At 41.9% G+C, this 22,481-nt stretch overlaps 1 protein-coding gene across 1 annotated transcript in view; it reads right to left on the minus strand.

The window, feature by feature from the left end:
• Positions 1-22,481, minus strand: part of IGF1R (insulin like growth factor 1 receptor) — a 180,122-nt gene that overhangs the window by 28,893 nt on the left and 128,748 nt on the right. Inside the window, exons 3-10 of the mRNA XM_088139185.1 lie at positions 20,766-21,078; positions 16,464-16,609; positions 13,492-13,636; positions 10,571-10,785; positions 7,596-7,722; positions 6,306-6,544; positions 3,356-3,523; positions 2,635-2,839 (exon numbers count right to left, since the gene is read on the minus strand). Of these exons, the coding sequence (XP_087995311.1) occupies positions 2,635-2,839; positions 3,356-3,523; positions 6,306-6,544; positions 7,596-7,722; positions 10,571-10,785; positions 13,492-13,636; positions 16,464-16,609; positions 20,766-21,078 (1,558 nt within the window). The remainder of the gene's footprint in view (positions 1-2,634; positions 2,840-3,355; positions 3,524-6,305; positions 6,545-7,595; positions 7,723-10,570; positions 10,786-13,491; positions 13,637-16,463; positions 16,610-20,765; positions 21,079-22,481) is intronic.

Raw genomic sequence — 22,481 nt, forward strand, 5'->3', positions numbered from 1 at the left:
TTTGGGTTGACTCCCGAGTCAAATGACACGCAATGGATTTCTGCAAAGCCTAGAAGAGACATTTTACTAGAAAGAAAAGGAACAATGAGACAGGACAACGACACAGTCATAACTATGCAAGATCAGTTTAAATGGCAGGGAAAATCCAGTGACAGCTACATATGCAGACAGAATGTATAGACAGAACAGCTACACGTACCGAGAGAAAGTACGGATTGAGGGCAACTGAAGCTTGCTGTGGGACATCCAAAACCCGCAGGGTTTTTGCTTTATTCTACTGTTTTATGATTGTTTTACAATGATCGGTTTCACGGTGGTTGTGAGGCGCCCAGAGTTGCTTAAGATGGGCGGTCATATAAATCTTTTAAACAAAAAGTTAACTAAATATAAAAATGGAAGAGAGAGGTCTGGTTTTTTCTTAACCAAATCACAATCCAATGAATTATTAAAAACTGAAGTGAGTGAAAGCTCATAGTCTGATTCTCTGCTCCTTTCACAACAATGTAATGAGAGGCATGTTAGCTTCGTGCATTTAGTCCAGCGTGGTTTACTCCATTTTGCCTTAACCTGTTGGGGAAAGCTGTCCTCTCTAAGCCACGTTTCAGGGCTTAACATGCCCTGTGACGCCAACCACTTTGGATTTCTTTCAACTGCAGCGAAACAAACTATGAGTGAAAGCAACGTATGAACTGAATCACAGATTTTAAAAGAAGACTGAAACCACAGTGTACCATTCGGGCTGACAGATGAATTGATATCCTTGGAGTTGGTGGGGGGAGTGAAATATGTAGGATGGGTCATGGACAGAGATAAGGCCCAGAGCGACATCTCATTTCATGTTGTAATCTCACACTTCCCTGACATTTAGGATTCTTAGTAATCATTTTAACCGCTTGGTGAGTTACCAGACGTGAGCTCCGCCTGTATGGTTCTTAGAGCACTGAAAAAGAATTATGCATTCAATTATGAATGCAAGCTGAACCAGGATGGGGGGATAAGCCCAGGCAGTCAGGCTCACATCAGGAAACCCTACCGCTTACATATTTCCCTACAAACTGCAATCTACGGAAAGTTAAGATTGCTAATAACATGCCAGCGCTTTCCTCTGGATTCAAGAAGTTTCTTGTGTTAGTAACCCTTTGTTCCACCCAGCGCCCACACATAGGCACGAAGAGATCATTTAAAGAAAGTCACATGGCTAACACATACTGCTCCAAAATTAAGCATTTTCTGAAATATGGCATCTATTTTGGAGCAGGCTATATTTTACATTACAAAACGTTTAACAGTAGCTGGTGGGACTGCCCTGGTCTCCAAGATAGAAAGGAAGGTTTCGGTTTGCCATTCTTAGTTCCTCCAGAGCACGGCAGGAAAGAAACTCAAGGGAATGGTCCAGGGGAATAAGCAATAGGAAAGGAGAGCAGAAAGAGAAGGAGAAATCTAAGAAGAAACACATAAAACTCCCACATGAACCAGCAATGACCCTAAGAGTTTTGGTCAGTGGAGCTAATCCAGCTAGGTACAGCAAGAGGTTCAAGCGATGCTCTGCAACTCAGAAGTCTACCCTCAAATATTAACAGTTTTATTGGGAAAGTTGCTTTTCTAAATCTTCCCCAAAGCCAGGCAATTCTCTCCCGAATCATTTTGGCATCTGTCAAAGCATTGAGAAGAATACAGGGGGAAAACGCTTCCTTCACCTGTAAGAGCCGGGAGACTCTTACAGATGAAGAGTTCTTTCAAGTGTCCTTGACTCAACAACAGTCAAAATGGCCCTAGAATATGCTGGGTGGAGGAGAAGATCCTCTCTAACAGATGCAGTGAGAGTACAAAAATTTCACTTGTGTATGTATACCTATCTATCAAATCAGAAGCCATATTCCTTCCCCACAAGCAGGGCCAGGACAATAAAAAATCTATATGAACTGAATTCATAGTTATTAATTAAAACGAACTGTCTATAAAACAAGGTCCCTACTTGTAAAGTTAATGGATCCCCATGTGTGTGTACTAACCATTTTCTCTCTCACACACACGAATATATACTAGACACATCTACATTTTCTTCCTTCCTTCCAGCAAAAAGAAGAAGAAAAGAGGATGGAGATGGGTTAAGGAACAGCTACACTGGGAAGGGATCAGAAAGGAACAAAACTGGATGGGGCTGAGACAAGAGGCAGGCAGGCAGGCAGAAAGGAGGGAGAGATGGATGGATGGATGGATGGATGGATGGATGGGAAGGAAGGAAGGAAGGAAGGAAGGAAGGAAGGAAGGAAGGAAGGAAGGAAGGAAGGAAGGAAGGAAGGGAGGGAGGGAGGGAGGGAGGGAGGGAGGGAGGGAGGGAGGGAGGGAGGGAGGGAGGAAACTGTGCTTACGTGTCACAGAAAGGGTTAAATTCACCAGGCAAGCAGCCCCTCCCAAGCAACAGCTGATGCTCAAGCTCATCTTCAAAGGCATCCCATTCCACAGCAAGGGATGTCTACATCCCTTTGCCAAATCCTTACAGACTATATTATTCTTATCAGGGAAGGTAAGAATTAGGATCACTAAAATAAAAGTACTTTATTCTAAGAAATACATGTCTTCACCCTGGATCCCATTCACTGAAGAAGAAATGCAGGAAAACAACCCCCTCACCTGGGCAAAAAGATGGCATTATGGAGGAAATTTTCAAAGACCTTCCGGTACTCTGCTTCCTCCTTCTCAGCCTGCTTCTCTGCTTCAGTCTTTGGGCATGCACAACAAGGTCCTTTCTCACTGCCAGATCCCTCAGGCTTGGTAGGTTCAGTTGCTTCCTCGGTATCTATAGTTCCATCAGCATATCTCCGAATTGGGACTTTATCTTGGAAGGCAAAAGAGAGGTGCAAAAGAAAAGGTAGAACCAAAAGGTGTTGGTGGACTAACCCAGCAGCTGTGACACTCATGCTGAAGAAGCAGCACCCACTTTTTCTACTACAAGCATAAATACGTGTGTCCCTTATTACTATACAGCCATCTGAACAGGAGGTCTGACCTTCAAACTAAACAGAAAGTTGAGCTGGTCTTTGCTGATCTACATTTTTGTGTTGCTTTTTCGATAAAAAGAAGTTTTTGTTTCGTCTTTAACATATTCAAATATAGCACCTCCCATTCGCAGGGACTGCATGTATAAATTAAGCTTTGATGACTTATTGTTGAACTTTGAAGAAGCAGATATACCCCTTTCCCTAACTTAGTGCCCTGCAGATGAGTTGACATCCAAGATACCCTATGGGTCCCTGACTGAAAGTGATGCTCTATATGAATGTAGGAAATTGCATCTGGTAAGATGAGGAAAAGTGTCCCAAAGCACACAGGTATGTCTCCATGCTGGCCTTACCTTTGGAGCAGTAGTTGTGCCTATAAAGGTAACTATCCTGAGGCTGCTGTTGCCACCTTACAATATAGTAGGACAAGTTGCCATTGGGGTAAGTGGGAGGATTCCATTTCACAATCAGCTGTGAAGAAGAGTTAGATGCTGAGATGACATCCAGAGGTATGGACGGGACTAGAGGAAAAGGAAGTCAATGATGAACTTTTTAAGTATTTCTTGCAACAGCCGATAATGTACTAAGACAATCAATCAATAACATTCTATTTTCAGTACAGCACACTGTTCCATTCTATTCCGGCGACACCCTTGAACTCATACCAGAAGTGAGCTACTCTGAAAAGGTCTCATGCTCTAAAGGAGTGGGGAGGAAACATTTCCTTCCTTTGTATAACGTGCTGTGCTCCAATAATAAGTAATCCCAATCATTATGTTAAAGTAAAATTCTCCAAGTTGAGCTTCATTCCTGGTGACTCTGTGGACAGGTCCAGGTAGTTTCTTGACAGTACTATGCTTTGCCATTGCTTTTCTTGGGGAGATGTCTTCAACTTCCCAATCTACCCTACAACTCTAGTATTCCTTTGAGGTCTCTCATCTAAGTACTAACCAGGCCCAACGCTGCTTAGCTTCCAAGCCTGACAAGAAGGGCCAGCACTGCCACCTGAAAGTGTGCCCAATATTCTAATTTATGGGAGCTGGAGCTGACTTGTACCGGCCTGTGAGAGCCGACTGTAAAATTTACAGGAATTTTGCAAGCCAACTGAAAGCAGAGGTGAGCCCCACTGCCTAGCATGCAGTCAGTGACAGCAGTGGAGTGACAGCCATGGAGCCAGCAGTATTGGTTGTTCAATATTTATCAGCACACCACTGGCTGCAGCCCAATGATATCTGAAGGACCCCTTGTTTCCTATCATGGCACTATGGCAATAGGGGATTGTGAGCATAAGAATTTGAAACTCTTCCACTCCAGGATAATGCGTTAAAGACAGCATACTGAAAACTGTCCTTGCATTTCTTGGAAACTTTATTTATTTCTCAAATTTATATAGCCGCTCATCTCACAAGGAGCGACTCTGGGCGGCGTACAACTAATCAGTTATCCCTCAATGAGAAGGCAAGAAAGAGCAGAGACCCCACCTGAAAGTCTGCCCATCAGTTATTTCTATGCAACATCTAGCCATAGAACTATGGGAAGATGGTGTTTTACAGTACACATTTGATTCACACAAGGGACTATGATGGGGCACTCAAGCTTCCACCTAAAGAAAAGCCATGATTTGGAATGCCTCCCCATTGCTCACAAGTAATTCTTCTCCACAATGCACAGGGATTTCCCAGCAAGTCAACTGCTATGCACAGGATTTCTTGAAGAGATAGAAGTTTGAAAGCCACGTTCCATGGTATCAGGGCTACACCAATAAACCAGGTAAGTCATCTAGTATCCAAAAGGATAAGGAGGCTCAGAACCCAAATGAGAACAGTCATAGTCAGCTTTTTTTAAAAAGTTCAACTGTAATGAGAGATACCCAAGAAGAATAAATGTTGACCTTTTGCTACCTTAATTATGATCAGAAAATACAAACTCAGTGCCCAACGCAGGCACTTTCTGTCCTTTGATTTTGCAAAACCTTTTCTTTATTACTATTCTGGCCAACCCTACACCTAACCCTAACATATCACAGCAAGCCTCAACATTTTAGCATTAATGCACGTTGTTGTTTTACCGTAAACACTCAACACAAGCACAATTTTATACATCCCTGTCTGAATCACATTCCGTCTGCCCTCCTTGGCTCAGTTCAGATGGATAAACATCTATAACTCTGTCACCAAGGCAGATATTATATTCTAAGCTGTCTACAGTCTGCCAATTAAGTGGCATATGAATGACCTTAAGCAAATAAATAAATATTATTTCCACCCTCAGAAAGACTTCATTCAAGAAGATTAAATGCTGTTGGATATTTCCCTGTGTCTGATTAATCAGACAATTATCACCTCTCTACAGTGCCCAACTTTGGATGCAATTAGGTTCTGGCAGGCAGAAGTAGACCCCCATCAGCCATCAACGTTGGGAGCTTTTGATACGCTGACAAGAAACAGAGATCCCAAGTAAGCAAACTTATAAGGACAGGTGCCAAGAACAACTGTTCATCCATTAAAACCCTTTGCCACTGAAAATCAATTCCATATGATGGTGAGGACACCCTCTCATTTTCCTCCTTCCGCACCAGTCTCCAAGTTCAGCATGGATGACTCCAAGAGGTCCAGGTCTTCCTATCACTTTGCAAGTACAGCCTCATCCTTTTGATGGAGCCTGTAAACTGCTACTAAATCCTTATCTATCAAGAATTCAAGAATTAAGAGGATTCACAAGATAAGAACAGCAAACAATGTGCAAAGTCCTTGGGTTTTCTGCCTGTCCTTTCAGTACTACCAGACTTTTGGAATAACTCCAACTTTGGTAGCATTCATCATTCACATTGGTAAACAATGATACTAATACAAATGATTCTAAAACTCAACACTCATTTTTCCCCTCTTTTTTTACATCTACTGCTACATTTTTCTTCCAAACTCTGAATGTTTGAATTACACAAAGCTTGGATAAATGACACACTGCAACTAACTGCATTTTCTGGCCATCTGCTGGAAAACCTGTGCAATGCTTCCTATTCCAATATAAGATGCCAAGCTACAAATTGATGCTACTGCACAGATTTATTAAGAAAGTCCCACAAGGACTTCCTAGGAAGAAAGCAGATTTACAACCTAGCATCCATGCTTGTAGCCAAAAACTAATTATGCCAAAATACTAAGATTTATTGCTAGTTTAAATTTCATGGAAGACATCATGGATCACTTTTCCAAACGCAGGGTCCTCCTTGCCCAATCAATGCCACCAGACAGAAACACAATTCTTTCTTTCTCTTCACCAAGTATCACGACGACTTCTTACCTGCAGCCTTAGTGCGGATGTAGACTATCTCACTCTTTGCTCCATGAGCATGGTAATTCTCCATCATGGTGAGCATGACAGCTTTGACATAAATTGCATACTGAGTCCATGGTTTCAGTGCCTGCAGTAAAATTCCTGGATTGTCCTCTTTATTAGGAGGCAGGTCCACATCAACCATGTTCCAGCTATTAGAACCACATGCGTCCTGCCCGTCATATTCGGTCACGTTCTTGAAGGCTCTGAAATGGGCAACCAAAGGAATTAGGACTTCTCCTTCTTATAAAATAACACTTATACTACTCTGATCAGAACTGCTGGAAAGTGAAGGCAATTTCCCATCATTCTGAGGTAGGAAAAGGATCAAAATGTTAACCTAAGCCTCCAAGAGGCATAGTACCACTAAAGGAAAAGCCCACATTTTCACCCAACCCTGCCCACATTTGAGATATGTTCCCATCCACTTTGCAGCCCTCAGCTTAGCTACCAGAAGATTGATCTCCCTGCTCCTGACTCAACAAGAGGACATTATTTTTAAGGCCTTTCGTGTGTCTCCCCCGACACTTGGCCAACGTTGCTATCGAATTGTAATTTTTACATGAGAGGAGACGAAAACTGTTAAATATATGGGGAATCATCATAGGAATGGTATGCATTAAATTTTTATTACTTTTAATTCAATTTAATTACATTTAGCCATCTTTGCTTTTGTCCAGTTTCTGTCTTTCACCTGATCTGACCCCAGACTTTGGGGGGAAAAGACACTTGCCATGCCCCTCAAAGTCAAATATAGCCTTGGTCCAAAAATGGCTGTACACTTCAGATTTAAAAGAAAAAGCAGAGAAAGTTGTAGCCTAAATATGTCTTGAAGGCACCAATTGGGGAAGGTTGCTTTCAGATAAAACTGGCATTACAATCTCCATTACATTATCCTACACACATTACTCTGATGGAGCTGTGACATTAAAAAATGTGGTTTTTATCTTGGCAATATTTGCCCTTTATTTTTAATTTAGTGGTTTCCATTAGAGATTAGATAACTATTGGTTCAACTTAAATAACAGCTTTATTTATACAGCCTGCTATTCTGCTCTGATCAGTGTTTCACAAGCTTGGCAACTTCCAGTGCATAGATTTCAACTCCCAGAATTCCCCATCTAGCAGGATCATTTCTGAAAATTCTGAGAGTTGTGGTCTATACATCTGGAAGTTGCAACGGTTGGGAAATACTGCCAAAGAAAACACACATCCTCGCTCTGGCCTCCGTAGAAATGTCTAGTTCTGCATACTTACGCTTCTTTGTAATAAACGGTGAAGCTAATCAAATCTCTGTAATCTTTAGGGCGATACTGTTCCCATGTTAATTTGATCCGATTTTTCATTGTAGTGTTGGAAACAAATTTCAGGATGTGACTTTCACCTGAAATACAAAACAGCACACTTGGCTGAATTGCCACTAACACACAGGAATGGAATGTATTACGATGCTCAGTTCATTGCAAGAGAGTTTATTTGAGTGGTTTTCTGGAACTACGCTCCACAACTGGGAGATCTGTTCCTTGGTTTTGCTCAAAAGTGGATGAATCACAATTTTGGGAGGTAAAACATGTTCTCCTCTAAAACAGACCAGCATCATGGGAATATGACCTTTTCCTTTCCCAGCAGAAAACGGCTGATCCAGACTTGATAGGGCAGACAGCTATTTCCAGAGCAACTTTTTTTTTAACATGATAATGTAGGTTATACAAAATGTCAGGGAGATACCCAAACTTTCAATTTTTTGCTTAGGTCACACCAATCCAGCTGTTCTGGGGGGAAGTCCAGCAGTTTTCCAAAAGCAAATATTCCAGAAGAGGAAGTGCTTCATAGTGTTTTAGGGCAGGAAAGATTGTCATATCAACCAAATGGCACAGTCTGGTGTTCCATGCAACAATTTGACCCTGAAATGATGTATTTTGTTTTTCCCAGCTTTTTTCTTACATCCACAAGGGAAAAAAACAGATTATGTGTGAATCAATCTACCTAAGAACAACAAATTTCTGTAACCCCCCCCCCCCCAATTTTATGCAAAGCCCATTAACCAATCTAAATTGACATGGTCGGGCTTAAACTAATTTCAAAAGCAAAGTCTGGTCTTCATATCTTCAAAAGCTGTCCAATTTGAAACAAGCTTCAATATTATTTGTTTTGCAGATGGTGGGTGTTTGTTTTTAGAGAACCTTAATTCTTGGCCTGGGAATCCAGCATACAGTTGGATTTTTCAGTTGCTTTTTGTCTTGGTACAACAATTGGCCAATCCTCTGAGAACAAATGTTTCAACCCTCTTCTATCCTGCACACATTTTAAAAAGTCCATGTAGGCAAATGAGCTTTTTTCTTTTCTTTTTATAAGAATAATAAGGCAACAAGTGAAGCCTAGCACAGAACTTGGTAGTAACATAGGAGACAATGGCCAAAGCTTTTGTAACATCTCCAAGGCTGACAAATGGATGTGCGTGATCCTCTTTCATGTGTTAATACACACCAACATCTGTATCTGTGACATGGATCCTAGTTCCATATACACTTACACAGAAGGAACACAGGGAAACCTCTTTAAAAAATAACATATTGAATGTCTGTTTCAGATGCCAGAGGTGGAGAGGAGACTGTTTCAATAACCTGCTCACCAATCACTCATCAGACTGATGCACCTATAAGCTTTGAACTAGGACATTGTTTCTAAAACTGAGCATAAGGCATTAATTTCTCAGGGCCTTATAAAGAAACTACTTTTCTGAGCCCCACATTTGCCTTGCAAATAATCCCTGCCTACTTTACTAATTGAAGGGATATGTGTAAAATGTTGGGAATGCTAATTCAGTATGGAAATGATAGCTGCTTTGAAGTGCTGGTTTTAACTCATAAAACTCTAAAAAGTTTAGGGAAGGTCCCTGAAGCAGTGGCACCTTTGATATTTATCTACCCAAATCCTAAAGCCATCTTCAGAGGCCCTTCTCAGCATGTCTCCACCAAGTGAATTGGATAGATGTCTATAAGAGAGACAGAGCTCCCCCCACCCCCCAAATGCTATAGAAAACATTCTCCAGAGAGGCATGCCCAGAGCTGACATTGTGAATATTATAATGCCAGATGAAGACCTTTTTATTCTCCCCAGTGTTTTAAATGCTGAATTTTGCTGTCATGGATATTGTTGTAGGTTTTTTGGGGGGGAGGGGGGTACTGGTTTTGTTTTACCAATTACTTTATTTACAAAATTTATGCCTCACCTTACCACCACCACACCACCAATACACAAGGTTCTAAGCCACTACAGGTAGTCCTCACCGAACCACTCGTTCAGTGATTGTTCGAAGTTATGACAGTCCTCATAGCTGCGGCCATTGCAGCATCCCCTAGTCACACAATTGTGATTTGGGCACTCGGCAACTGGCTTGTAATTACAATGATCACAGCATCCTGTAATCACCATTTGTGGCCTTCTCTGCCAGCAAAGTCAATGGGAAAGCTGGCAGGAGGTTGCAAGTGGCAATCATGTTATGTCGGGCTTAACGACCACGTAGGATTCGCTTAATGATGGCAACTGGAAGTGTCGGGACTGCCGTTGTAAGCTGGCACAGTCGTGTGACATTGCGCTTTATGACCATGCCACTTTGCAACAGACTTGCCAGTCCCAATTACCATCGGTAAGCGAGGACTACCTGCATTATCCAACCTTGGCAACTTCTAGGCATATGGACTACCAGAATTCTTAGCGATGCCCATGCTGGAAGCCTGGCAAGGCTGGGAAACACTGCTCTAGGTGCCTAACCAACAAATGAACATCAAAATTAAAATGTAACTGAAAAGGATGACTAAAGCCCATTTAAAAACCCATAAAAAAACAACTGTCAAAAGACCTCAGCATCCCAAACACCATCCTTTAAATCCCTTAGCTCATATTTGGGTTTTTCGTGTGAATTTTGTCAGTTTAACAGAAATCTTTGATGAATGTATGAAATAGAAGCACATTATTTATTAGGGTTATGCAGCAATCCAAAGTCTGTATGAGTCCAGGAAAAGGCGCAGCTTGCTGAGGAGCTGCCAACAGGAGCAACTTGCCTGCCTACACGTGCTCTCAACGACCTTTCCCACCTCAAATCTGGATCACTGCCTAACTCCTGTTACTTAGGCTCAGAAAAGAAGCATCTTCCATTCCTGGTTATTATACCACAACTTAACTTGTGGTAGAATAACGACAAGTTTAACTTCACCAAATTTCTCACGTACAGGAGGCTTTTTCCCCATTGTTTCTTGGATTGATATCGCCTTTACTCTGTCGATCTTTGGTTCCAGTAACCTCCTCCATTTGGTAAATCTCAGAAACACAGAGTTTAGGATTAAAAGCGAAGTACATCTTTCCTTCTTTGATGGTCAGGTTATGATGGCTCCAGTCCCACAGCTGCTGCAAGTTTTGGTTGTCCAGCACATAAAATGAGTAATTCCTAAAAAGGAAATGTTTTGAAGCAAATCAGTCCATGTAAATAAATGCACACATTTTTCACTCTGCTTGAGGTCCCCTTGCAAAATTTGCATTATGACCGAAACCTTACAGCTGACAAAAAAGAATTCATTTATTGAAGCTACAGAGCATCTCATGCAAAAGGTTAAAAGAAGCAACGCCATGCCCAAGAACTACAGCAGCAGATTAACAGACCTAACATAGGTTCCAAGATGTGAGTTGCAAACTGTCACTGCTTTTAAGGCTGAAGTAGTGGCAAATGGTGGGTCTTCAGCCCTTGTTGATTTCAACTCCATCGTTCTCCAGTATCATGGCCAATGATCATGAACCAGGAAAAGTCCATCAACCATCTCTGGAGATTTCATGCCCAGAACCTCCTCAAGAAACAACAGTAGTCTGATCCAGAGAAAGTGTTTTAATTCTTATGGTGCAGCATTAAAAATAGATCTTATCTAGTCACTAATAACCCATCAAAAATCACTTCCAGATGATCAGAGATGGTTTCCCCTTCTTGCCTTCTGATTTACTTAGAAGGCAAAAGTGAAAAAATCCAGGGGAGATTATAAATTCTGTGGATTGTTGGTAAGGCTGTCTTACAGTTTTTTAAAGAAAGGCCCATAGCCTCAACTCCACCTCCTTCAATGCTCTACATTATGCAGCCTGAGAATAATCAGGTGTTCAGTAATTATTCATTCAGTAATGAAATGCCTTAAGAACGCATGAGGTGAAAATGCTTGGTTGAAAGCATTGTTTCTTCTCATGCTGTTGAGAAGGTAAAGTGGGGAGTGGAATCTTTAGCAGAAGAGAACAATGAAAGCTCAACAATAATGTGTGTATACCAGATTCACACCCTGTCATTCCCACTTAATTGGCTTGGGAAAGGCCTCTGTCTGCTACAAACATGACACAAGGTAGGTGCAAGGAGCAGAACATTTGTCAGCCAAGGGCAAGACACCTGGATTGTGCTACAAAACTAATGTGCTGGTCCAGGACAAAAACTACATTTCATTTCTATTCAAATTTTAATTTAATTTTAATTAGTTACGATGATCACCATCCCATCATATTTCGTAGTTGTTCCTCTTTGAAACGTTAAAAATTACCATTTGTGACAGTTTTGGAGGTCCCAGGTCATGCATCTCTACCATGCGTGGCACTTTTATAGAAGCAAGACACTCAGTCTTAAAAATCTAAATCTCATTCTCGTTAATGAATCCAAAATATTTTAAGGTAAACATTTATGGGGAAAACTCTATGTCAAACACTGGCATATTAAGATCTGGCCAACTTCTAGGCTGCTGGTATACAGTCTGTGCCTGACAGCATCAGAAGAAGCAAGTTCCAAACTGACCCCTTCCAGATACATTGGACTACAGCCCCCATGAGAAACTATGAGACCTGTAGTCAATGCATCTCAACTGGTACAAGATTAGCGCCTGCCTTTTTCAAGGTAGGAAGATGCCTCCTGGAAAAACCAACCTCCCTGGTGGTGTACGTAAGAGACAGGAGGAACTTTCCAGGGTAGAAGAAAGCAGCACTTGCCCTTTACAACATATTCCATCACTCCGTGGAATTTTAAGAATGTAGAGCTGACCAAATTGCAGCCAGAAGGGGGGGCGGGGGAAAAAGAGGTTGAGAAGAAACCCTCATGCTGTAAGATAATCCTTTCAGGCCAGATAAATCAGACACAATGAGAGCTGTTCCCATGACCTTGCCACCACCTTGTTCAAACAGTTTTCCACAAATTCCTGTTTATTAACTACTGATGCAACTGATATCTGAAAAGAACTGTTTCATTTGGAGGTGGGGGAGAAAGGAAAACAGAGAATAGAAAAAGAAACAGAGCAATTTCCCAGACTTAGAACTAAGGGCAGAATGCAGTTCCCATCAGTCTGACTGCAGCAACCTTTTGTCCTGCCCCACATCCTCCAAGAACGATACAGCTCAATTCTTTATGTACCATCCTTCCCCCACCTTGGTGTCCTCTCAGAGGTATCTGAAATGGAACTATATGATTCAGTATCCCTGACTGCTTGACAAGCAGGTGGGTTGAGAGAAAAAGATGGGAGTTGTAGCCCAACATCCTCAAGAGGACCATCAAGTTGGGAGAGAATGATGAAAACGATATGAAGTTAGATGCTATTCTGTGTTTGAGAACACAAGGTATTCTGTCCACTGAAAAAGAGGATCATCCTTTCAGGCCAGGTGAGCAAATACAAGGTGGCAAATCCAGTTCTGCCCAGTACAATGAGTGAAAACATCTCATAGACATCTTAACACATCCAAAGTTCACCCTCTGGTTGAACGTTTCCACAGATGGCTTTCAGTAGCATCCAAGCAGACTTGTTGAACCATTCGCAAGAGGAAAACAAAGGAAAATCTATGGCTCAAGTCAATTTGCATGCAGATACTGATGATTTTTTTTAAACTAAGGGCCATATTTGGGGTGGGGGTGGGGCAAACATATAAAAACAGAAAGTTCAAGAGCTGTTCTTCAGTGCCTTGCAGCTGCATAGGGGGAGGGTGGAGGGACAAGATTCCAAGGGCAGTATATGGCCTGCAACTCGTATATTATGGTTTTAATGCCTATTCCGTTAACTCTAACAAGAACTTCAAGAACATCTGTCCGAAAATGTTATTTTCAACAGCGTGACTTGGAGGCCATACAGTAGAAACAGACTTTTCTTACCCATCCAATTGTTCCTCTCCATTAATATACCGCAGGTTCTTCAAAAAAGACAGGGACACCAAAGCATGAGAATGTCGGATCTTCACATATCCGGTCACCGTTTCTATCAAGCCCATGAAGTCCTCCAGTTCAGAGGCAATATTGTCTTAAAAAAAAATCCAGGGGAGGGGGGAGAATAAAACCTCCTAATTTCAAGATTTCTCTCTGCACACAATTAGCTTCATCAGCTTAACATTGGCCTTCTAAGAATGTCAACTCTTTGCTATCTAACCCAACCTTGTATGATTTACCTATGCAAGCAAGACAGATGGAATGCAAAACTAAATGCCACTACAATTTAATCCAGTTAACTTTTCGGCCAGTGCAATGGCCGTCCGTTCCCTTGAATATTCGCTGCTAATGCCAGCATCACATTCTGAGCTTTCAACAGCTGATGTTTTGGCAAGTTTCTCTTGGGCAGTTGTAAATCTAAGCCTACAGGAAGCCACAACTCCTGTTATGTTCAGTGACAGATGTAAACGTTACCCGTGTTACTGCTAGCCAAAACTGTCCCATTGAGGAGAACCTCGACTCATGCCTCAAGATATCCTGACCATTCTAGGCAAGATAAGGGTTTTCTTCTCCCCCACAAATGGAAAACTCAAAAGAACTGCCTCATTGAAGTTTATCCTCTCAGATGCCTTTGAAAATTCATAAGGCACCTTTGACCACAAATATCCTTTTCCTGTTAAGTCACATTGTTAATAGAATTGTTAGAAGTAGGTTGGCCCTGATAAAGCAGGGTCCACTTAATTATGGTATGGAAAGCAGGAGCCAACTTAGGTTCAATGGGTAATCTAAGTTAAAATGTCCACTGGGTGTGTTTGCATGCATAACAAACCAGAATTCTTCAGCATTCTGTCTTTGTCAAGAACAAATTTATTGTTCATATTTAATGCTTGATCACTCCTGCATAGTTTCTCCTACTAATGGTCTGGCTTAAGAACACAGTCCTGTAGTTTACTGTGACATGAGAACTATTAACTCTACCTTGTTCTTCTCCAAAAAAGCCACAGTAAGAAGGCCAAAACAAAGACCTGTTAACAGGAACAAGCCACAGTATCTGTTCACACATGCCATAAGCAAACCATAAATGTCTATGCAGTATCTCTTAGTCACATCTGCTTCCAGGAGAAACCATGCAAAAGAAAGAACCACCAGCATCAACTCCTTGATTATTCTCAAGTGAGCTGGCACTGTTTCAGTGCTTCTGGTATACAACCCTTTTGAGTTGAGTAAAGTTTCACCAAGATAAGCCATCCAAGGGGCCACTTTGGGGGAATCAGGAGAAACTAATATAAATGGGACAGCCCATGGGGGAATGATTACCACACACAGCTGAACAGAGAGGAGACATTCTTTCCAGCCTTTTAAAAGAATCAGTCTTAGTTTCTTAAGAAACTAAGTTCTTTGAGGAATTAAGGAATTTAAGTTTCCCAGAAACTTTGCTGCAGCATCAACATAAAGAAAAATAAATTATGTTATTTCTAGGTTGGTTCAATGACTCAAGCCAAAAAGAATGTTTCTTTCATTAACTTCTCAAGAAGTCCCAACTTTTAAGCAAGTACCTTATCTCAGAAAGTTTCTCTAGAAGTTCCAGTTCAAGCAAATGGTGACCTAACTTAGCAAATGGTTGAAGGGTCAATGTAAGATGCTACAGACCAGACTTCCTTTAGTAATCAGTGTGACTTGCCTGCCTGGAAATTAGGGGAGACGAATGCTAAAATATCAGAAGATAATTACAGAGTGGTAACAAGACTGCTTGACTTAAAACTGGGGAAGATAACACATGGTACCCAAAGCATGGGCAGAGACAACCCCACAGTGTGTTGGGAGGGAGGGAGGGAGGAGAAAAGGGGAAGGGGAAAGGGAAGGGGAAGGGGAAGGGAAAGAAGGGAGGGAAGGATGGAGGAAGGGAAAGGGAAAAAGAAAGGGAAAGGTAGGGAAGGAAGGGGAAGGGGAAGGGGAAGGGGAAGGGGAAGGGAAGGGAAGGGGAAGGGGAAGGGGAAGGGGAAGGGGAAGGGGAAGGGGAAAGAAAGAAAGAAAGAAAGAAAGAAAGAAAGAAAGAAAGAAAGAAAGAAAGAAAGAAAGAAAGAAAGAAAGAAAGAAAGAAAGAGGCAGACAGACAGACAGACAGACAGACACTGATTGTTGGAATTTTCCCAGAAGGTGACTCACCTCTCTGACAAATCGTTAACTGAACACTCATTTTCTGTTAAGACATGCACTAGACATGGCCAGCTCAGCACTGAGAAATACCAAGATGGAACTATGGCGCCAGTATTCGAAGAGGGCATCATGTACACTGCAGGAAAATATCTGCCACTGGGCAAATAACTAAATCCACCAATTTGCTGCCTAACACCAGTTAGATAACACAAATTTAGAAAATCCCTAAACATCATCAAGAGTACCAGTAATTCTTCTTCTTTTTTTCCTCCTGTGAACTTTGCTCTTGAAAGCCCAAATTGGGATCCCCCTGGAATGCTATCTTGGGAATTCATTGTGATTATCTGGGGAAAACCTTTATGGAATAAAAGATATTTTCCATGCCAAGCAAAAAGCATTCTCCAAAGCTGGTACTTAACTATTACTTAAAAAGAGCTTAACTTGAAAAACCCTAATTTATTTTAACTATTGAGGTTCCAAATGGAAAAGGGCAATTAAAATTTATCAAGAATGAAATGCCCAGTTGATATTTCTAGCATTCTCTGCTGTTTATTTAAGTATGATGTCCACTCAAAGTATTATGTATACATTTTAACATACTGTCCGTGGTCTCCATGATGGAACGGGAGTAGTTATTGAAACCATAAAATTCCATCCATGGTTTCTTTAGCATTATGTACAAACTAGGAAGTTTATATTGGGGTTTGCATGGTCAAAACCAGGATTACCAGCTCTTACATTCTCACAATCAAACAACAACTTACTCCCACGGCGGATGTTGATAAGAAGGTTCCCTCTGATTTCCGTGCATCCTTGTAGCGTCTGTGCTGATGTGACAGAGTCAATGGTCATGATTTTGTCATCTGCACACACTTTGGGGCAGGGTCCCTCACAAGGGCTGCAGAACATGCTGGTAAAAGGCAAAGGATATGAAGAGATCAGCACAAATCGCCCTTCCTGAGAGAAAACCTTCTTACAAATGATGATCTGTCTCCTGCTAAACTAGGCAGAGTTTCAAAATGGAAAGGGAAATGAGTTCAGGAACCCAGGCTTTACATTTTGGAGAGGGAACGCAGAGCCACCTTCAGACAAGATGAGACAGGCCTCTGTAATGCATCTCCCCAAACCCCTGAGCCAATTTCCTAATGCCCTTCTGCATCACCAAGCCACTGTTCTTCTCTTTCAAGCCCTATTCTTCATTCCAGAATGTCTGTCAGCCATTATGCTATGACGGTGTTTCTCAACCGTGGCAACTTTCAGATGTGTGGACTTCAACGCCCAGAATTCCCCAGCCAGCCAGGAGTTGAAGCCCATCCGTCTTAAAGCGGCCAAGTCTGATCAGTTGCATTGTTGAGAAACACTGTCTTATAGTATACTCCTTGGCCTACAACCTTTTGCTTTTTCAGTACCTCAAGTCATTCTTACAAACAAGTCTTCCTATCTCCTTGTTTATTCCTGCAGCTTAGCCCAAGAGCCTTGGCCTTCAACGGCTTGAGTTGAAGTTTACCAAAGTCCAAAATGGGAACCACTTCCAGAAGCCCATGCTTTGGGGGACCTGCAGAGCCAATCTTTCACACACAGCAAGTGGAAGAGGCACAAACTGCCACACCTACCAATGGAGGGTCGCTGTCATGAAACACCTTAAGGGCTATCCCTCCTTTCCCTAAAACCCAAATTTTCTTGCCTATTTTAACATAATCAGCAATATAAAGTGGTTAATGAAGCCAACGTCTGCTTCCCCCCCAAAAAAGCTTTCTGTTTCGGGTTGCAACTCCAAGATGTTGTACCAAGTTGGGGAAGACTGGCCAAGGAGATCCAACCTGTATAGTTAGAGAGACTTCACGCTGTGAAATTAGCTAGTTCAGCAGCCCTACTGTCTTAGGAGGGGGCTGTTGGGACTGTTCAGTCTTCAACAGAATCAACTCGCTTCCACACCACAGCCAGATTCGTCTTCGAATCGCCCTCTGACTTTTCGTGCATCGGCAGACAAATTCAGGCAGAGGCTCTGTATTTTTTCCTTCACTCTCTCTTCTTTCCCTTGACTTGTCAGCTGATTCCCGGCTGAGTCACATGGCAGTTGTGCAAGCCAGCGGCTCCCATGATGCCTTTACATGAATTAACAAGCTCATATTTCAAATGCTTCAGCACAAGGCACTGTTGATACATGCCAGAAACCTTCGAGAAAGCACACTAAGAATTTTTAGCCCTTCGTTTGCAGTGATTGGTGTGCTATCAAGGGAGATTGGAGCAGGAAAACACACACGCGCAGCACCCTGCCTATCCATCACCACTTTCTGCCCATCTTTTCCATTAACACAATGAACATTTTGGACAAGGTAAACACGCTGCGCTTTTTATGAGGGCTTTTAATCGCTTGAAAACACAAGCGGTCAGATAGTAGCGAGGAAAAACATTTCCCAGTAAACATTTGGTTTCTAGCTAGGGGCAGAGATCACTGTTTTGCACCTGTATGTAAACTAGAAATTCTTCAGGGAAAGGAGAGGTCTGTTTGGACAGCTTCACAGAAAGCAAGAGACGCCAGATGTCATCAGGAGCTCAACTCCCCAACCCAAATAAAGGCACGCAGTCCAGGTCATTAAAAACAATTTTAAAAAAACAGCTCTCCGGGAGGAATATTTTCTTTTTAATTACCCATGGATCAGAAATGCCAAAGTCTCTTAATCATGCATCCGATAAAGCGGATTCAGCAGTTAATTTCATTTCTTCAGCCTAACAGCTACCAACTACTGTGTATACTCGTGGATAAGCCCATCCGCGGATAAGCCAAATCCAATTTTTGGGGGGTGTATTTCAGCAGTCAGATAAGAGAGGGCACAGCCCGCAGCTGCATAACGGGTGGAGAAAGAGACTCAGAAGGGACCCTCTCTAAGTTTTCGGGCTGTAAAGGAGACAGCGGGAGATCTGTACTTTCAGACCCGCAAGATTATGTTAACGTAGCCTTACAGTAAAGTAGAATTAGTTCATCTGGTCGTGTTTCCCGTCGGGTCTATCTGGGAAGGCTGACAAGACTTTGGAGAAAGCTTTAAAAGAAAAGGCTGTGATACCACAAGGAGCTTAGGTGCAAGTTTACATAACATTTTCATGGCTCAGGGACTGAAGTCCTCTGCACACACACGTACACAAGCTCAACAGAAGATCAGCTGGGAGAAATGTGTGCCTGGATTGTTCAACGGTAGCCCTTACAAGAGAGGATCGTGCAATTTAATACTCCCTACATGAAGAAAGTGTCCTCATGGACACAGAAAATTCTTGGTTAGCTTTTCTCTAGGTAGACTAACTTCTGAATATCTACAAATGTGCAAACTCTTTATTATTGTTGTTGTTGACCTTGTGTAAACATCAGCAGTCAGTCTTTGTCCTAGATTCTCCATCCAAAATAACATGACATACAAGGCAGAAGGGCTAGAAGGGGCAAACAGTAACCCTTGGCACAAGTTCTCAAAATTAGAATAAACAGGCAACAGCCTCAGCATCCCGTCAACATTAAGTAGCATAATCTAAGAACAGTTTATGGCCCATGACCTTTTGTTTGTTTAGTCTGGCCTAAGTAAGAAATGGCTTACAAATGGGACAAAGACTTGCAAGACTCATAATTAAAACAGAGATGATTCACACATTTTGTAGCGCAAAGTCTTCAAATGATGATACCAGAAATGGTGTACAGACACTTGTGAATCAAGAGTTGCCTCCTGAAGTTGCAGAACCCAAGGAAAAATCTCTAGCATGTAATTTTGCCAGCTTTGAATGAGAAAGAAAACGCTGGAACAGATTTCCTATCAGGAAAGACTAAAGGAACTGACCCTTTGACAGCTGTGCTCTGTATCAGAATAGTCACTGTGCACAAAAAGCCAGACTAGTATTGTGCAAATGTTTCTAATGTCCTGCACATACTGATTATGTTATGTTATGTTATGTTATTATTACATCTAATTTGACAACATGCAGGCAATTCTTGTTATTTGCAGGCTCCATATTTGCAAATCCATCTATTCGCTAAAATTTATTCGTAACTCCAAAATCAATAAAGGAAGACCTCACTTACCGACTGCTCTGTTTAGTGACCATTTGCAGTTATGATGGTGCTGAAAAAGTAACTTTACAATCAGTCCTTGTATTTACAATCATCATAGCGCCATGCGGTCATGTGATTGACATTTCAGCACTTCACAACTGGTGGGCATTTACAACTGTCGCATCATCCTGTGGTCATGTGATTACCATTTGCGCACTTCACAACCAGCTTGCAACAAGCAGTCAATGGAAAAGCCAGTAGTAAAATCGCAAGTTGTGGTCACATGATGTCTCAATTAATGACCCAGGTCATAAGCCCATCACAGTCATGTGATGTTTTGCTTAGTGATCACATGCTTAGTGACAGAGTTGCCAGTCCCAACTGTTGTCACTGAGTGAGGACTACCAGTACTTGTGACGCATTCCTGGTTATTCATAGACATTACAGAGCAGCAAACATTTTGAACTGCTGCTCTGCGCATGTCTGCCTTCTCTCAGCAATCTCACTGGTTAAAATGGCTATCAAAAGTAAGATCTTTTAAATAAAACTTTAAGTGCTTAATCATGGCTGGCTGGGGAATTCTGGGAATTGAAGTCCACACATCTTCAAGTTGCCAAGGTTGAGAAACACTGATGTAGAGGTTAACATGTTGGACTGGAACTAAAAATACTTGATTTCCTCACCTGGTCACAGAGCTCCCTCAGTGATTTTGCATAAGTCATTACCTCTCAACCCAAGCTATCTCATGGAATTAACATGAGGCTAAAGTAATGTGTGGGAAGCCCCTACTCGATGCCTTTAATGTCCACAAGAAAGGGTAAAAATACAGGAAAGAAAACAAAAGAAAATCAGATTGGATGGCAGATTCCAAAGGAGAGCCCAGCAGGTTCAACGGTTTTACAAAAACTAAAATACAATTTAAAAAATCAATACTCAATTTTCAGAGACCCCCATTAAGAGTTCAGACTCTTCCTTACACCCCCCCCAAAAGCCACTTGTCATTCCTGTGCAAACACAAGTGTACACCCATTACCTTTGGGTATCGTTGCGCACAAATCCTGGAGGGCACTCCTGCACACACTCATCGTCATGGATGACAAAGCTCTCGTATTCAAGTAGATCCGAGGAAGGTATTCGGGAACAGTTCTCCTTCGTGATACAGCGCCAGCCCTCAAACTTGTAGGTGTTGGGTGGGCAGGTGGGAACACAAGTGCCATCATGGTAGTAGTTGCGACAGGCCACACACGCCGAGTTGTTGTTTGGTGCTGTGCAGCTGCCCAAGCACTCGGGGTGGCAGCATTCATTCTGGTCCGTACAAGCGTATTTGCCACAGGAGCTGGGACATGCTGTCGAGAGAGAACAGAGCAGAGCAGAGCACCAGGCATGAAACGACCATCTTCAATGGGAAGGAAGAAAAAGCCAAAGAGATGACATGACCTAGGCCAACGTTCAGCAGCTCCCATCCCACGTATTCTGCCATCAACATTTCATAAAGCTAGACTTTAACAAGGTACAAATGCAAAAGATAAGTACGTCTTAAGATTATGTGATTACAAATGCATAACAAAAGCACCTTTAATTACAATTGGCTGCATCAATTTAGTTAATTAATGATATAGCCTCCCAACCACTCCTAGAGTATCCATAATGGTTTCACCATAGAAAATGCAAGATGCATCTCAAACAACAAATACAACAGAGGAATAAAGTCACATCTAGCCAATAAACCAAAGGCAGGTAGCAATGGCTTAGTGTAATCTTGTAACATACTTAGTAACAGGTGCAAAATAAAGCAAGCCATTACTACTACTACTAATGTGCAAACCCAGGCATCCTTAGGGTTAACCTGGTCCTAACCATCCATATCTTCAAGGATCTGAAAACAGACTTTCAATAATCAGCCCAGAACTTAAAACTGCTACCATCTGAAATCAGATCCATGTTTTAAAATTTAGGTCCCAATTGATACAACAACCAAAGCTGATAAAAGCACTCTTGCTGCCATCTTGGCATCCAAAAGCAGTAACAAGTCTAGCAGCTTCCAGAACCTGCTTATGTGGTCCTCAAGGAATTTGAGGAACTTTGGATGATCTGAGTCACCTCTTCCCCAATCACCAAAATTCCAAATCAAAGAGCCTCTGGTATGTCAATGTTAAGTCTGTTTGCTCACTCCCCTCAAGTTTCATCTACACAAGTATCTTCGCTGGATTGTCAACCTAAGAAGGATAATAAAAACAAAAGGCAGAACTTTGCCAAATAAATGTTTTGTGACTGACCACATCAACTATACCTTCAGTGTCCATGCCTCAGCAAAGGTTAACTAACTTTCCTCTAACCTATCTGACAAGGGAAGTTGCATCACACCAGATCAAAAGATGTCCATGAACTTCCTTCAGACACAGAATGGATAGTTAAGTCCAAAACTTTTCAGGGTTGGGGCTGCCTATTCCTAGCCCATTCTGTAAGTAACTTTCTAGTCCAGTGTTTCTCAACCTTGGCAATTTTAAGATATGTGGACTTCAACTCCCAGAATTCCCCAGTCAGCATTGAAGTCCACACATCTTAAAGTTGCCAAAGTTGAGAAACACTGTTCTAGTCTATCACGAAACCCTTTCCATCACTTGTTTTCTTAGCTATTTAGGCCAGAGATGCCAAAGACTGAATCTTATGCATATGAAACATGTGCTCTACCTCAAAGCTATGTTTGCTCCTAGGAGCAAAAGTACCTGCAGCCTTTTCCTGATACTTT

Source organism: Python bivittatus, unplaced genomic scaffold (genome assembly GCF_059951505.1).
Source record: "Python bivittatus isolate LINGU-HERP-01145 unplaced genomic scaffold, Pbiv_v1 ctg000210_np1212, whole genome shotgun sequence".
Classification (NCBI taxonomy): domain Eukaryota; kingdom Metazoa; phylum Chordata; class Lepidosauria; order Squamata; family Pythonidae; genus Python; species Python bivittatus.